General features: G+C 44.0%; 1 protein-coding gene across 1 annotated transcript; it reads left to right on the top strand.

Annotated features, from left to right (window-relative positions):
• Window positions 1–1,002: 1,002 nt before the first annotated feature.
• Window positions 1,003–17,146, top strand: LOC310870977 (BTB/POZ domain-containing protein 2-like). Its single transcript, XM_083782387.1, has 10 exons — window positions 1,003–1,429; window positions 4,237–4,436; window positions 4,561–4,680; window positions 6,075–6,231; window positions 6,562–6,667; window positions 7,213–7,410; window positions 9,073–9,265; window positions 10,018–10,105; window positions 11,895–12,041; window positions 13,290–17,146. Exons 1-10 carry the CDS (start codon window positions 1,025–1,027, stop codon window positions 13,449–13,451), a joined length of 1,776 nt encoding a protein of 591 aa, XP_083638513.1. The 5' UTR covers window positions 1,003–1,024; the 3' UTR covers window positions 13,452–17,146.
• Window positions 17,147–17,887: the final 741 nt, after the last annotated feature.

The following is a 17,887-nucleotide window of genomic DNA, read 5'->3' as shown; positions in this document are numbered from 1 at the left end:
TTAATACGCCTACTTCGCTGAATATCAAATAATCAAATTCAAATTCAATTTAAACTTTATTTCAGACACTCCCTATAGAGTAGGCCTGCTACATAATTATATTAGACACCATCTATCCATCCATCCATCCATCCATCCATCCATCCATCCATCCATCCATCCATCCATCCATGCATCCATCCATCCATCCATCCATCCATCCATCCATCCATCCATCCATCCATCCATATATCTATCATCTATCTATCATCTATCTATCTATCAACGCTTATCCAGAATGCACAAACAATCCAGTCCACGAGGTGGCGGTAATGCACCAGACGTTGCCTGCTAACCTTCCCCCCCAAAAAATATAAACAAAAGAAGACCGTGGTGTTTTGTTTACGTCGCCTACGTCATCATTAGCGTCATCACCATCCTCCTCGGTGTTGCCATGTTCGCTTATTATACGCGACTTTGGGCTTGGTCTTTGCGGCTTTTTCTTTTTTAATGTGTAGTCATTTCAAACCGGTGTTTCCCAAATATTTCCATGTCATACAACCCCAACCCCAACTTAATATGTATTTGTCACTAAACAACCCCCATCTGGAGTGGAAAAAAACGTTTTGTGACAGGGAGCAGTGACTGTACCCTATGAACAGATGGACCCCAATGGAAACAAGCCATAGGCTTTCTTGGGTTTTAAATCCTTGTGATATATACATGTATTTGTCTCTAAACAGCCCCCACCTAAAAAGTGCCAGGGACTGAAAAACAAACAAACAATAATACATATAAATCATATAGGCTACAATAAAATACAAATCTTCAAAATATTCTTTTTTTTTCTTCTTTTCTTTCCTTTTTATTTATATCAGACCTATACGCTCACAACTCGCATCATCGCTACGCCCTGTGAACTTGTGGATCTGCTACAAGTTCAAGGGGGGGCTTGTTTTCATAGCCCTGGTTGCTTTACCTTGGGTCTGAACGTGGCAACACGGCCCCGTCCTCCTCCTCCTCCAGTCAGTCCGGTCGGTTCAACATGGCTGCCGGAGACAACAGCGGCAGGCCTCCGTGTCTAAACTTCTCCGGCGGCGGAGCGGGAGGCTCCCCGGCGGCCGCAGCGGCCCCGACGGCGGGCCCGCTGGGCAACAGCCAGCCGAGCAACCAAGCTTTCTCCATGCTGGCCTCCAACGGCGGTGGAGCCTCCTCCTCCTCCTCCTCGGCCTCCTCCTCGGCGTCGCGGCGCTCCAACAACCCGCAGCCCATGACGGGGCCTCCCGGCGGGGAGGACGTCTCCTCCTCGCCCGGCGGAGCGCACAACGCCTCCTCCTCCGCCCGGCAGGAGCAGAGCGGCGCGGGCGGCGGAGCGGCGCCTCTCTCCAGCGGCACCGCGAGCAACATGACCGCTACGCCCGCGTCCAACGCGTCTCATTCCGGCGTGCAGGTACGGGACTGTCCGCTGATTGATCCTTGTCCGTTCCACCGTCCACCACCATGACATGACATGGGTTTGTTTTGTTAAATGTAGTGCTAAATGGCTCTATAGTGTTGATGGTAATCATTGCTATAGCCATAGAGTGATTTATCAATAACAGTGTTAAACATTTAATACTGTTATAAATAAATAACTATTTATAGCTCTCCATTGTGACAGTAATCATTGCTATAGTGTGTGTTCAGTAACAGTGTTAAATAGCTCTATATTGTGACAGTACTCATTGCTATAATATTGTTCAGTAACAGTGTTAAATAGCTCTATATTCTGATAGAATTGCTTCAGACATTGTACACAAAACATGCAGTCATGTCATAGTAGGGTCTAATATAGTTGTGTGGTTACCTGTGTTGTTTTTAACCCATTTTGACCTGAGGCAGTTTTCTAAATCCCAACCTAAGTTTTCTGAGAAACAATGCTATAATATTACTATACAATCAATGTATGCAGTGATGCAAATAGGTGTTCAATGTAATGAGTCCCAGGGACATTTTATGAGTCCCACTTCAACGACATTAGGAGTCATATTACTACTACTTAATTTTATTTGGTTATAATGTGGTTATATTCATGTAGAAAACAGATGATGAAATGATTACTATAACTAAAGCTAGCAAAATAAACTAGAATAAAAACAGTACAGTAGTACATCCCGTGGATGCAGAGTTCGTTGTTTTATTGCGTCCCTTTCCCTTAACTATAAACTGCGTTCTTTTAATGTTAATCTCTGACATAGCACAACAACAACAACCCAAAACGGGGTTCCTGTCTTGAAAGGCAAAACCCCCAGGGGTTCAGTTAAATGTTTCTTTTATATTAATTTACAAAAGCAAAAAAGTTAAATTTCCTTCCGTCTGTTAGAAAAGTACTGGTATTTGAAGGATCTAGTAAATTATACTGGTTCGTTCTGTTCTGCAAGGACAAAATCTATAAAAAATGCCATTCATTATTATTGTTAAGAATGTATTGGCTCCCATCTTTCCACAAAATAATAGAAAATGCTCGTTAGTGGTGCTCGATAAGACTCAACAACAAGCCTGATCGTTATGGTGCTCATTATCAATTAAAAAAAATTGCTCCATCCCTAGTTATACATCAAACGTATTATTATTATTAGAGATGTCCCGATACTGTATCGGAAAAGTAGTTGTATCGGTATGACCGATATGACCCATCTATATGCCAGTCTAACTAGTGATCCCACCCACACAGGGGTAAGGGGTTGACACTATGCCAGTCTAACCAGTGATCCCACACAGGGGTAAGGGGTTGACACTATGCCAGTCTAACCAGTGATCCCACACAGGGGTAAGGCTTTGACACTATGCCAGTCTAACCAGGGATCCCACACAGGGGTAAGGGGTCGACACTATGCCAGTCTAACCAGTGATCCCACACAGGGGTAAGGGGTCAACACTATGCCAGTCTAACCAGTGATCCACACAGGGGTAAGGGGTTGACACTATGCCAGTCTAACCAGCGATCCCACACAGGGGTAAGGGGTCGACACTATGCCAGTCTAACCAGCGATCCCACACAGGGGTAAGGGTTCGACACTATGCCAGTCTAACCACCGATCCCACACAGGGGTAAGGGGTTGACACTATTCCAGTCTAACCAGCGATCCCACAGGGGTAAGGGGTTGTCACTATGCCAGTCTAACCAGTGATCCGACACAGGGGTAAGGTGTTGACACTATGCCAGTCTAACCAGTGATCCCACACAGGGGTAAGGGGTCGACACTATGCCAATCTAACCACCGATCCCACACAGGGGTAAGGGGTTGACACTATGCCAGTCTAACCAGCGATCCCACACAGGGTTAAGGGGTTGACACTATGCCAATCTAACCAGATCCCACACAGGGGTAAGGGGTTGACACTATGCCAGTCTAACCAGCGATCCCACACAGGGTTAAGGGGTTGACGCCATGCCAGTCTAACCAGATCCCACACAGGGGTAAGGGGTGGACACTATGCCAGTCTAACCAGCGATCCCACAGGGGTAAGGGGTTGACACTATGCCACTCTAACCAGCAATCCCACACAGGGGTAAGGGGTTGACACTATGCCAGTCTAACCAGTGATCCCACACAGGGGTAAGGGGTTGACACTATGCCAGTCTAACCAGCGATCCCACACAGGGGTAAGGGGTTGACACTATGCCAGTCTAACCAGCGATCCCACACAGGGGTAAGGGGTTGACACTATGCCAGTCTAACCAGCGATCCCACACAGGGGTAAGGAAGGGGTCGACACTATGGCAGGTAAATAAAATATTGGGGCATGTGGAGTTTGCTTTGGAGTTGCCCTAACTGCAAGTGCACATTTGGGTGAGGAGTCTGCTATAAACACAATACGATATATATATAGCTAGATAGCTATAAACACAACACCAGATATATAGCTAGATAGCTATAAACACAACACCAGATATATATACCGTAGCTAGATAGCTATAAACACAACACCAGATATATAGCTAGATAGCTATAAACACAACACCAGATATATATACCGTAGCTAGATAGCTATAAACACAACACCAGATATATAGCTAGATAGCTATAAACACAACACCAGATATATACTGTAGCTATAAACACAACACCAGTTATATACAGTAGCTAGATAGCTATAAACACAACACCAGCTATATAGCTATAAACACAACACCAGATATATAGCTAGATAGCTATAAGCACAACACCAGATATATAGCTCGGGACATCCCTAATTATTATTACTAATTTCCAGGGTGTGACGCACTCGTCCCTGTCGGCGGGCAGCGCGGGCTCAGCGGCCTCCATGCTGTACAGGGAGCCTGTGTACAACTGGCAGGCCACCAAGAGCACGGTGAAGGAGAGGTTCGCCTTTCTGTTCAACAACGAGGTGCTCAGCGACGTGCACTTCCTGGTGGGCAAGGGCATGGGCGTGCAGAGGATACCCGCGCACAGGTAGGTGTCTGGTGGGCAAGGGCAGTGCGGTGTTTCAACCTGTATGTGTTTTCTGTGTTGCCAGGTTTGTTCTGGCGGTGGACAGTGCGGTGCCTCAACCTGTATGTGTTTTCTGTGTTGCCAGGTTTGTTCTGGCGGTGGGCAGTGCGGTGTTCGACGCCATGTTCAACGGCGGGATGGCGACCACCTCCACGGAGATCGAACTCCCTGACGTGGAACCAGCGGCCTTCCTGGCGCTGCTGAAGTGAGAGAACTAACGTTTAAAATAAAGTGAAGCACGTTAACGTTAACATTTTTATTTAACCAGTAAAAACACATTGACACTGAGTCTCTTTTACAAGTGGGAACTGGCCAAGAGGAAGAAATAAAACGACACTTCAATACCCCATCGTCAATGTTACATTTTGGACCAGCAAATACAACATCCATAATACACCTCAAAGTACCTATGAATGAATACAACAAATCACCAAAGTCCTACTTTTTAGTAGCAGGGCAAAATACACCATATACACGATCTGAACCAACATAATAAAATGAACATAGGCTAGTACATATCCAAACTGTACATCTAAGATGATCCTTTTGAAACTTCTCAAGGGAACATTTCAAAGCCAATTTTAGTCTGGACTGTAGTCATCTGTGTCGTATTGCCAAAACACAGCACAGCAATTATTTACACTCAATCAATGACATTTCTTGCTCATGTTGTATAATGCTAAAACACACTTTGCAGAGGTTTTAGAATGGGCGTTGTTTATGTTTGTGTATTATGCTAAAAGTGTGACTGTCGGACCTGTTTTCACCGTGGAATATGTAAATCAGAGAAGACACTATATTTTTGGAATATGAGTTTGCTAATCATTGGCGCAACTGTTGAAAATATCCCTATATTCTGCATAGTATGCCGAATAAATTATGCGCCTTGGAATGAAAAGGGTTGAAATCCAGCGATATAGCTGCAGCAAGGGCCTTTCAAACGGGGAGCGATGAAACGCGTCTATAGTTCATTTTCAATGAGACCTGAGTTTTTGCTCGGAGAAGTCGCGGTGCGACAACACAAGCGTATTAACATGCATTTGTTGCGCGCATGCTCGCTACGTGCACACGCCCGCGACTCGGTTTAGCTTTATTTATTTTTTACGCTTGCGTTGTCGTGCCCCTCTTCAACAGACCTGGAGGAGACCTGTGTTGATCCAGGCAACAACGCCTGCGTTCCTCGCTTCACGTTTGCAAGGCCCTTTAGGTTAGCTGTGTTGTTTTCACAACGCCTCTACGTTGATGCTCTGGCCCAGAGGTTAAAATAGGGTGCATTTTCCATCCCAAAACACATTTTATAGTTAAGGGACGCAATAAAACAACGACCTCTGCATCCACAGGTTGCACTACTGTACTAGTACTGTACTGTTTTTTTTTTATTCTAGTTTATTTTGCTAGCTTTAGTTATAATAATAATTTCTTCCTCCATTTTCTGCATGAATATAAAATTAAATGTGAGTTAAATGCTGCAATTTGTCAAAATGGCAAAATATGACTCACCGTGGTTGAAGTTGGATAAAATGTCCTTGGGACTCATTTCTAAAAGACCATCCCGGGACTCATTACATTGAAAACCTATTTAACCGTCTCTCCCTACAGGTTCCTGTACTCAGACGAGGTCCAGATCGGCCCAGAGACGGTGATGACCACGCTGTACACGGCCAAGAAGTACGCGGTGCCGGCGCTGGAGGCTCACTGCGTGGAGTTCCTGAAGAAGAACCTCCGCGCGGACAACGCTTTCATGTTGCTGACGCAGGTAGGGCTGTTACCATGACAACGCTTGGTTTCTCTTCACCACGGCTCAGTGTCGAGATCTCATGTTGTGCCATTTTATTTGGAAGACATTTGACTTAGAATCGTCCCTCAGGTCTCAATGGGTTAAATTGAATGTCCCCCACGGAAACAAATATATCTAATTATTATTAAGCCTTAGAACTACAGCGCTACATGTTGTCTCTTCTGTGTCTTTAGAACTACAGCGCTACATGTTGTCTCTTCTCTGTCTTTGGAACTATAGCGCTAAATTATTGTATCTTCTGTGTCTTTAGAACTACAGCGCTAAATGTTGTATCTTCTCTGTCTTTAGGCTCGGCTGTTTGACGAGCCCCAGCTGGCCAGCCTGTGTCTGGAGAACATCGACAAGAACACTGGAGACGCCCTGGCTGCCGAGGGCTTCACTGACATAGACCTGGGTATTATTATTATTATTATCATCTGGCTGCCGAGGGCTTCACTGACATAGACCTGGGTATTATTATTATTATTAGTGTAGTGCCTCAGTCTGGGTATTATTATTATTATTAGTGTAGTGCCTCAGTAGTCTAGGATCATAATTATGTAAAGGAAGAACCTCATCGTCAGTCTATGTATTCACTTGAAGCAGCCAGTCGAGCTTTACCGCCAACTGGGGGGGTAAATAAAACAAATGTGTAACGCGGAAACCCAGCAACCAGACACCAATGCTCTTTGGCCACTCAGAATAGCCAAATGGCATTGATCACGCCTCCAGGTCTTTAGTTTACTCAAGTTAGGGAATAAGACCTGGTACTTAAGACACGCAAAATACAGCCCCCAGAGTAATGTCTTGCAGAGAAACAGCGAGTTGAGAAAACAGGCTTGAAAGGTTCACTCACAATTGACAGTCTTTGTATTGAGTTGTACTTGAAATGTACTGTGATTCTGCAAACTGTTAATAAATATTTCAAATCAATCAATCAAACCATCTCTCCTCTCCCAGACACCCTGGTGGCCGTGTTGGAGCGTGACACCCTGGGCGTGCGCGAGGTGCGTCTGTTTGTGGCGGCGGTGCGCTGGGCGGACGCCGAGACCCAGCGGCAGCAGCTGCAGCCCACCCCCGAGAACAAGAGGAGGGTCCTGGGCAAGGCGCTGACGCTGGTCCGCTTCCCGCTCATGACCATCGAGGAGTTCGCTGCAGGTACGATGGAGCAAGTCATGATGTCATCATCATCATCATTGTTTCTTTAACCTCTAACTTAACCCATTTTGACCTGAGATCAGATTAAAAAAATGCTTCTACATCCTACAGTTTTCTGAAAAAGCTGTGTTTCTATGTCAGTGGTTCTTCGATTTTTCAAAAATAGCAGACCTTCAAGCTCGTAGTTCGCCACTTGGTGGCGCACTATGAGCTTGTAGGTCTGCTATTTTTCAATAGCTAAAGCATAACATAATGCTAACACCAAAATGGGTTAAACCTCTCTTAAATGAGATGAGATGAGATTAAATGTATTGTCAATGTACAGTACAAGTACAGCACAGCACAGAGAAAATTATTTTCGCATCTCACCAATAGTGCAAACATGTCAGTAAGGAGGAGGATACATTAATTACAGTAGTACAGTAGTAACAGTAGATATGGGCTGAGCAGTAGTCATTTAAATAAATACATAAATATAACAAAACCATCTAAATACTACAGCATGCAGTCATAACAGAACCATCTAAACACTACAGCATGCAGAGAAGTCATAACGGAACCATCTAAACACTACAGCATGCAGTCATAACAGAACCATCTAAACACTACAGCATGCAATCATAACAGAACCATCTAAATACTACAGCATGCAGAGGAGAAGTCATAACAGAACCATCTAAACACTACAGCATGCAGTCATAACAGAACCATCTAAACACTACAGCATGCAGTCATAACAGAACCATCTAAACACTACAGCATGCAGAGGAGAAGTCATAACAGAACCATCTAAACACTACAGCATCCAGAAGAGAAGTCATAACAGAACCATCTAAACACTACAGCATGCAGTCATAACAGAACCATCTAAACACTACAGCATCCAGAGGAGAAGTCATAACAGAACCATCTAAACACTACAGCATGCAGTCATAACAGAACCATCTAAACACTACACCATGCAGAGGAGAAGTCATAACGGAACCATCTAAACACTACAGCATGCAGTCATAACAGAACCATCTAAACACTACAGCATGCAGTCATAACAGAACCATCTAAATACTACAGCATGCAGAGGAGAAGTCATAACAGAACCATCTAAACACTACAGCATGCAGAGGAGAAGTCATAACAGAACCATCTAAACACTACAGCATGCAGAGGAAAAGTCATAACAGAACCATCTAAATAAATACTACAGCATGCAGAGGAGAAGTCATAACAGAACCATCTAAACACTACAGCATGCAGAGGAGAAGTCATAACAGAACCATCTAAATAAATACTACAGCATGCAGAGGAGAAGTCATAACAGAACCATCTAAACACTACAGCATGCAGAGGAGAAGTCATAACAGAACCATCTAAACACTACAGCATGCAGAGGAGAAGTCATAACAGAACCATCTAAACACTACAGCATGCAGAGGAGAAGTCATAACAAAACCATCTAAACACTATTTCGGACAGGGAGGTGGTATAACTGTGTGTTCTGTGTTCTCCAGGCCCGTCCCAGTCCAACATCCTGTCGGACAGGGAGGTGGTATAATGGGGTGTATACTGTGTGTTCTATGTTCTCCAGGCCCGGCCCAGTCCAACATCCTGTCGGACAGGGAGGTGGTATAATGGGGTGTATACTGTGTGTTCTATGTTCTCCAGGCCCGGCCCAGTCCAACATCCTGTCGGACAGGGAGGTGGTCAGCCTCTTCCTCCACTTCACCGTCAACCCCAAGCCCCGCGTGGACTTCATCGACCGGCCGCGCTGCTGCCTCCGCGGGAAGGAGTGCAGCATCACGCGCTTCGGCCAGGTGGAGAGCCGCTGGGGCTACAGCGGGACCAGCGACCGCATCCGGTGAGGAACGGACCCATCCTGGATGGGAAGGGGGGGGGGCTTTTTGGGGTGTTACTTTTAAAGCATCATGTTACACTTTAGCTATTGAAAAACAGCAGTGTGCAGCACTACTAGCTCATTCTAGGCCAAGTATTTATTTGACTTCTTTTTCACAAAGTGCCTCCAAGCCAAAGACGTTATTTTTAAAGGGGCTTACATTTGTAACATTATAATCATGATTTAAAGGTATATTCAGTGATTTCACTCAAAAAACCTTCGGTTTCGTTTTTGGCTGTGGGACCCAGCCTTTCGTCCAATCAGGATATAGAGTCAGAAACGAAACCTAAGGTTTTTTGACCCCCAGGGGTTAACTGGGGACAGGGAGGAACTCCTTATATGGTCAGCACACTCTATAGTAGAGAGGATTATCACAACAAAACAAAAAAATAAGTGATATTTGAATTAAGTGAAATCACTGAATATACCTTTAAGTTTCAATTATCTAATGTGATCCTGGGCTCTACACACCCTCCGCCAACCTGGGGAGAGCAACGGACTTGCCACTAGTCCCTTTGACATTTTACTCTAGTTTTTACTCTAGTTTTTATTTGTTGACACAATTGGCAATGTATTTAGTTCTTAGTTTTAGTCTTCATGGCTTAGTTTTCATTTAGTTTACATTTAGTTTTCCTCAGTGAAAGAACGGTAGTCGACGAACATTTTTCGTCTTAGTTTTAGTAGACGAAATCATCATGGTCTCCTCCGCTCCTCAGCTTCACGGTGAACAGGAGGATCTTCGTGGTGGGTTTCGGCCTCTACGGGTCCATCCACGGACCCACAGACTACCAGGTCAACATCCAGGTAACAGGGACCTGAACCGGATCACACATAACGCTTTAGAACGGTATAGGGCTGCACCATTTTGCCTAAAAGAAAAACTTGATTTTATTTTTCTGAAACCTATTTCGGTTTCGACTTTTTTGTGACGCGGGTTCGACTCCCGAGCCCGACACGGCTTTTACTGCATGTCATCCCCCCATCTCTCTCCCGTTTCCTGTCAGCCTACTGTCTGTCCCTTCAAAAAACCAATAAAAGGCGTAAGCCGAAAAAAATAAATCTTAAAAAGAAAAAGAAAAATACATTCTCTCAAAATATGTTTATTTTTTATTTTTAATGCAAACAAATGTGAATTTTCCTATTGGAATAAAGTCCAAACCTTAAAAGGATCCCTGGCTACAAGACAAATATGCCTTAAAACCTTACACTTGCCCTCTATGAATAGAAATAAATAAAAGCATAAATATTTTATTTATTTCGTAAATAGAGATTCTTTCAATCAATAGGGACTGCTCCCATCGCAGGTTGATATACAGTGTGTCCATGTGTGGTCCAGCCCTATGGAATGCATATGCTAATAAAAACAACTTAATATTTCCTAAGAATAATATGAGCATCAAAGCAATATTTAAATACTTTTTATTAGCATGTGCATTCCATACATTCCCTGGGGCTGGACCACACATGAACTGGACATTATGTCATATGACATCCTCAACTTGCGACAGGAGCAGTTCCTATTGAGTGAAAGATAAACGGTGTACACTACCCAACTTTATTTTATGAAAGAAATTAAAATATCTAAGGTGTTTTAATTTTTAGTTATAGAGGGCAAGTATAGTGTTTTAAGGCATATTTGTCTGGCCAGGGATCCTTTTAAACAAAGAAAGATAACTCCCCTTTGGGATTAAACAAGTGAAAATGTTTACAATATGTCCAAATTAATTCTTAAATGGCCAATTTAATGTTTACGTGCCCACTCTTCCAGCACCCTTTTGCAATGTGAAATGCCACTGTATCTGTAGGCCTAATCCTTTTTCATTTTGACTCTGTCTCTCGTCATATGGGCCATGTGAAAAATAATGATGCCACATCTCTTTTCAACTTGTGACAGCTGATGCTTGTACTGTGAAGGCAAAAGTTTCTGAACGTCTCATCCTCGCGTGCTGAAAATAGCCGATCTACTAGCTCACAGCGTGTTGCGGAGGTGACACGTCGTGAGCTTGCAGATCAGCTATTCTTTTGCATGCTGATGCAACAGGTTGTACGGCGAAACATAAGACAGGCTTCCCTTTTGTTTTTAGCCGAGGCGACATACACAGTCAACAGAGTCAGACACACATGGCTATTGGCTCCTCGATGCAAAAGAAACAGTGTAAACTACCCGACTTTACGATAATAAGGGATAGTAGGTCGGGACACGGTATTGATATTAAAGCTTCATGTTCTGCAGCAGCGCCCGCTCGCCGCTTAGCTCTGGTCCATAGCTCTATTGCTAGGGTAGAATTAGCATTAGGGCTATGGACCAGAGCTACTCTCACCGCTATGCCTGTCCATTCTCCAGGCGTGCTGCCGTCTCCCACTCTCCCACAGGGACTGACCCTCCACTATGTCGGAACTAAAACCTGGCCCCGTAAAAAGTCTGTGCCTGTGAGAGAAGGCAACACGAGCGTCCCAACCTGCTCCAGCACCCGGAAATAATATAACAAATATAATTATCTGATCGGGGGGAAAAAAAAATCAGAATCGTGAGCTAAAACTAAGTACGTGATGGGGAACTCTCTGGTTGAGACTGCTGTCCTCCTCCAATCAGATCATCCACACGGACAGCAACACGGTTCTGGGCCAGAACGACACCGGCTTCAGCTGCGACGGGTCGGCCAACACCTTCAGGGTCATGTTCAAAGAGCCGGTGGAGATCCTGCCCAACGTCAACTACACTGCCTGCGCTACGCTAAAGGTAGGATAAATTACGTGGTATGGGAATGGCTGAGACTGGTATGACACTGATTAGTGTTTCATTTCCCTGCCAGGGGCAGGTGGGCAACCCTTAGTTTTAGTTCCCCTGCCATGGGCAGGTGGGCAACCCTTAGTGTTTCATTTCCCTGCCAGGGGCAGGTGGGCAACCCTTAGTGTTTCATTTCCCTGCCAGGGGCAGGTGGGCAACCCTTAGTGTTTCATTTCCCTGCCAGGGGCAGGTGGGCAACCCATAGTGTCAACGCCTGTCGCCTGCCAGTATTGTAGGCTTCATATCTGCAGCTTTTCCGATACTCGTGTCTGTATCGGTCAGAACAACTCCAATGCCTGGATGTGCATAGTGATTTATGTCCACTTGAACAAGCCTCCTTCTGTAGAGCTATAAGAATAATTAATGATCAGAATGTTATGAACAGACTAATAAACTCTTTATTATACTTTAATACTTTTTTAATACTTTGAAATGTCGTGATATAGTAGCTCAGGAAACCGTTTTCTTAGCCTTCAAAGCAATGCAGAAATGTCTTCCCAGCTGCATTCAGAAATTGTTCCAATTGAGCTGAGGGTTTATACTGATGTTCCAGAATTGCTAGAGAAATGCCATTAGAAATATAGAATAGTTGTGATAACGACCTCAACATGTGCAGTTCTATTCTGAGCCTATATGAATTAAAGCAAATGTTTTAACATAGTAACTAGATAAACATAAGCCATCAAATATTTTTTGTAGTATGTGAGACGTCCACATTGTGTCTTTGTTTTTGTCTTTTCTATCGTGTTGTCTATGTGTTGTAAATGTATATTTTAACCCATGTTGGGAGAGAACCCCTTTTGGTGTTAGCATTATGCTATGCTTTAGCTATTGAAAAATAATAATAAAAAATAGCAGACCTACAAGCTCATAGCGCGCCACCGAGTGGCGCGCTACGAGCTTGTAGGTCTGCTATTTTTGAAAAATCGAAGAACAACTGACATAGAAACATAGCTTTTTCAGAAAACTGTCATTTTCAAACAGACATTTTTAGAATCTGATCTCATGTCAGAATGGTTTAAGGTTAAAAAAAAAAAAGGGTAGGGGTTATAAGCTACGGCTTCGACCTAGGCCTTTTCAGTCCAGGTTTTTGCAATGTTTGTTCTGCGACTAACTCTGTACATGGCTTTAGACCGAAATAAAACGATTGACTGACTGATTGATCGATCTATTGCGTTCCTCGTCTTCCTCCTCCTCCAGGGCCCGGACTCTCACTACGGGACGAAGGGCATGAGGAAGGTGACCCACGAGTCGTCTTCGACCGGCGCCAAGACCTGCTTCACCTTCTGCTACGCCGCGGGAAACAACAACGGAACGTCCGTGGAGGACGGACAGATCCCCGAGGTCATCTTCTACACGTAGCCTGGTCCCCCTCTATCCGTCTGTCTGGCTGGCTGTCTGGCTGTGTGGAACCGAGCCTCTACACGTAGCCTGGTCCCTCTCTGTCTGTCTGTCCGTCTGGCTGTGTGGAACCAAGCCTCTACACGTAGCCTGGTCCCTCTCTGTCTGTCTGTCTGTTTGTCTGTCTGGCTGTTTGGAACGAAGCCTCGGTTTGGAGGGCGAGCGAAATCTCATCAAAACGAACATCCCCTGTCGCTCTGTCCATAAAACACAAGTGACTACATGACTGTCGTTGGTCCGGGTTAACTCACTGCTGTAGGTCACAGTGGTGGCGGCCATTTTGTTGTGCCACAGATTAGAAAACCCATTCATTTATCCCCCCCCCCCCATAGAGGGTATATGCACAGTGAGTGGCAAAGTAAGGTTGTCGCAAATTGTCCTTTCCAGCTCGATTTGGCACCTGTCCATAGAGCCAAAACTACTAGTAACTGGTGTACTGGCCATGGTATTACTGTGTTAAAACTACTAGTAACTGGTGTACTGACCATGGTATTACTGTGTTAAAACTACTAGTAACTGGTGTACTGACCATGGTATTACTGTGTTAAAACTACTAGTAACTGGTGTACTGACCATGGTATTACTGTGTTAAAACTACTAGTAACTGGTGTACTGACCATGGTATTACTGTGTTAAAACTACTAGTAACTGGTGTACTGACCATGGTATTACCATGGTGCTTAACTGACCAGCCAACTGGCCTGACCTGAACCCCACAGAGAATCTAGGTTGTATTGAAGGTGTGCGACATGAGACTGAACAATACAAATTGATTTACAAACTAAACCATATAACACCTCAACAGTGCCACAGGCTGATCACCTCCATGCCACGCCCCATTGTTGAAATAATTTGTTCAAAAGTAGCCCAGACCAAGTATGAACTGCATACATTAATATACTTTTCAGATGGTCGACATTTCTCGACCCCAAAAATCTTTTGTTTTGTGGTCTCGTAAAATATTATAATTCATTGAGACTTTCATGAGCTGTACGCCATAATCATAAAAAAAGGTTTTAAATACTTCAGTTTATGCACAATTAATTGAGAATATATGTATGTATATATAAGTTTCACTCTTTGAATTATATTAGAGACAAAAATTAACTTTTACAAAATATTCTAATTCAGTGAGATGGAGCTGTATATACACACACACACACACAATATAAATGCCCTTTTTGTGGGTTTTCACAAATGTTTTTACACAGAACCAAATGTTTTATGGATTGCTAGATTCCAGACTTAAAATAATTCATATAAATATTTTCTGAAATCTCTATATGGGGGAACAAAAAATAATGGGTTTTCTATCTGTTGGTGCCACAAAATGGCCACCACCCCAATGGTGAACAAAGATTAGTCAACCTACAAACTCACAATCTCAACGATGCATCGCACCCCTGCCGCGCGTGTTTGTGAGCTTGTAGATCGGCTATTTCTCCCGGCTAAACAGATGTAGAGAGGAAACACTAGTGGACCTAGTCTAGAGCCCTGGGGAACCCCAGCCAAGTAAGTATACATTATGTGACCATATTTGACTGAGAGCCTGCCATCCTGCAACCTTTAGCTTTGCACCAGAGGAGAAAAAACTTAATTTATTTATATTTTTTATCCAAAACGAGTTAATAGCCACAGGCAGACTCTTCACATACTAGAGGATCTGAAATCGACAAGAAAACATTAAATAAATGCTTAAACATGTAGCTAGGTGTAATGTTAGAGTCCACAGAAGACATGTAAATATGAAATAAATGCTTAAACATGTAGCTAGGCGTAATGTTGACCACACAAGTGAACCTTTCAAGTCTGTTTTCTCAACTCGCTGTTTCTCTGCAAGACATTACTCTATAAGCCATATCTCCAGAACTGGTGGGTCAAACTTGAAAAACCAATATGTCAATTTGAAGCTATGATTCCCTGCTTTCACATGACATGAAAGATCCTATGGCAGCCACTCAGTCAAAATTTGTCACATACATGGGGTTTAAAGAGACCTCGACGTCCGACTCACCGCAAGAGAGATGCCTCTCAAGACAGAGAAGACTGTTGTTGCAAAAAGACGATAGAAGAAAAGAAGAAAAAAAAAAAAAACAAGCTTGAAATGGATTGTCTTTAGCGCTGAGCAGAGAAGCTGTTATGTTACAGTACAAGTTGCTTTTTAAAATCTCAACGCCCCCTTTTTTTTTAACCCATTTTGGCAGGAAAAAAAAGTCTTCTAAATCCTAAAAGTTTTCTGAAAAAAAAACCTTATGTTTCTATATCAGTGGTGCTCAATCTTTTTCATTTCAAGGAGCCCCAGAATTATCTGAATTTGGCCGCGGACCCCTATCTGAAAATATGAAGCAAAGATTTGAGTTGAAAAAAAATTTCGCTCTGAAAGAATATAATTATATTCAAAGATTTGCGCCACATTTTGACGATTTTTCAAAATATATCAGATCTGCAAGCTCGAGCTTGTAGATGTGCCGTATTTTTCAACAGCCAAAGTATAACATAATGCTCAAAACACCAAAAGGGGGTCCCATCCTGAATGGGTTAAATCAAAACAACGCCCCCCCCTTCCTCACTGATTCTAGATCAGCTCCACGGAATTCAAAGGCTTAATGAGATGTTGCAGAGAATTCAGAACAGAAAAAGAGGAATCCGTTTTTTCTTGTTTGTTTTTGCTTGTTTGTTGTTTTTTTTGTCCAACTGGCAGCCGGGAAATGACAGGAAAAGTTAAGAGCTCACAGACTAGACGTCCTTGATGAATGTTGACCACTTCTAAGAGACATGAAACATTTTGAAGGTCCTTTTGAAACGTGAAGCAGATTTAATGCGCCTATAGTTCATTTTCAACGAGACGTGGGGGTCCGTAGACTAATGCATGTCAAACCGGGGGTCCTTGAAATGAAACGCGTTGAGAATCACTGCTAGAGCCGTAAACATCTCTTATGGAGGCGTCCCTCTCATGGGGGTCCCTCGCATATCTTTTCAAATGGGGGTCCTCGCGGGGCTAATTAGTGTCATTTTGGGGATCCTTGACATGAAAACGTAGGTGCCCATATGGCAGCGCCCAGGCAAGGTTCCCACATGGTGGTGCCCAAGCAAGGTGCCCACATGGTGGTGCCCAGGCAAGGTGCCCACATGGCGGTGCCCAGGCAAGGTGCCCACATGGCGGTGCCCAGGCAAGGTTCCCACATTGTGGTGCCCAGGCAAGGTGCCCACATGGCGGTGCCCAGGCAAGGTGCCCACATGGCGGTGCCCAGGCAAGGTGCCCACATGGCGGTGCCCAGGCAAGGTGCCCACATGGTGGTGCCCAGGCAAGGTGGCCACATGGCGGTGCCCAGGCAAGGTGCCCACATGGCGGTGCCCAGGCAAGGTGCCCACGTGGCGGTGCCCAGGGCACCTCTGTGCTCCCCGGGTCTTGCAGACGGCTCACGCAGTCATTTCTAACTAATAATTATAAGAGACGCAACACACCAACTAACCTCCTGTCCCAGAATCATTTATCACACCTGTGTGACCGACAGGAGAGAGAATAAATGAGACGTTTGCATTATGATTAAGTTAAATATGGGGTTGTATATTCTACTGGTGTTCATTATTAACATTATTATTATTATTATTGATGTAGTTTGAATAAATGAATATGGATTAAATGGTGATCTACGTCCACGTGTTGCTTATTGTGATTCAAATTCATAGTAATACTAACAGGTCTCCTGTTTGAGTGTCCATATCATAGATATACTGGTAAGAAAGCAAGATGGCCGCCACATATTGGAGAGCGACGTTGCTACGTGGCGGCCATCTTACCTCGGGGCAGTATGACGTGTCTATGCATGGGGCCTGTACTTTTAAATAACCATAACTTGCTAAATTTTCAACCGATTTTCAAACGGTTTGGTTTGTTATAAACATCAGAGACGTCCGCATACTGATATGATTTTATATGAGGTTCATATAAAAAAACTAAATTAAGCAAATAAGCGAGTTATGACATACTGTACTGTAGCCCCGAGGCAAGATGGCTGCCGGGTGAACTACGTCAGAGACTCCGCCTTGAGCCATCTAGCCTTTATATATGTCCATATATCCCTGTTCCTCCATCAACTCACGAAGAGGAGCCACAACGACCTGTACTGCCAAACGCTGAGGAATGAACACACCTCAGATCTCAGGTCAGCAAATCATCTGTCCTGTAAACATGAATGAACATGCCTCAGATCTCAGGTCAGCAAATCATCTGCTCTGTAAACATGCATGAACATGCCTCAGATCTCAGGTCAGCAAATCATCTGCTCTGTAAACGAAGACTTTGCAGATAGAGAGAGGATACGTCAAGCTTTTCCTACAGCCGCAATGCTGGTGAGTTTTACGTCATTTAAAGGTATATAGAGGGTATGCGCGTG

The sequence above is a fragment of the Protomyctophum parallelum genome (genome assembly GCF_964188405.1).
Source record: "Protomyctophum parallelum genome assembly, chromosome: 14".
NCBI classification, from domain to species: domain Eukaryota; kingdom Metazoa; phylum Chordata; class Actinopteri; order Myctophiformes; family Myctophidae; genus Protomyctophum; species Protomyctophum parallelum.
The sequence above is the reverse complement of the archived record's forward strand: the minus strand, read 5'-3'. Positions and strand labels throughout refer to the sequence as shown.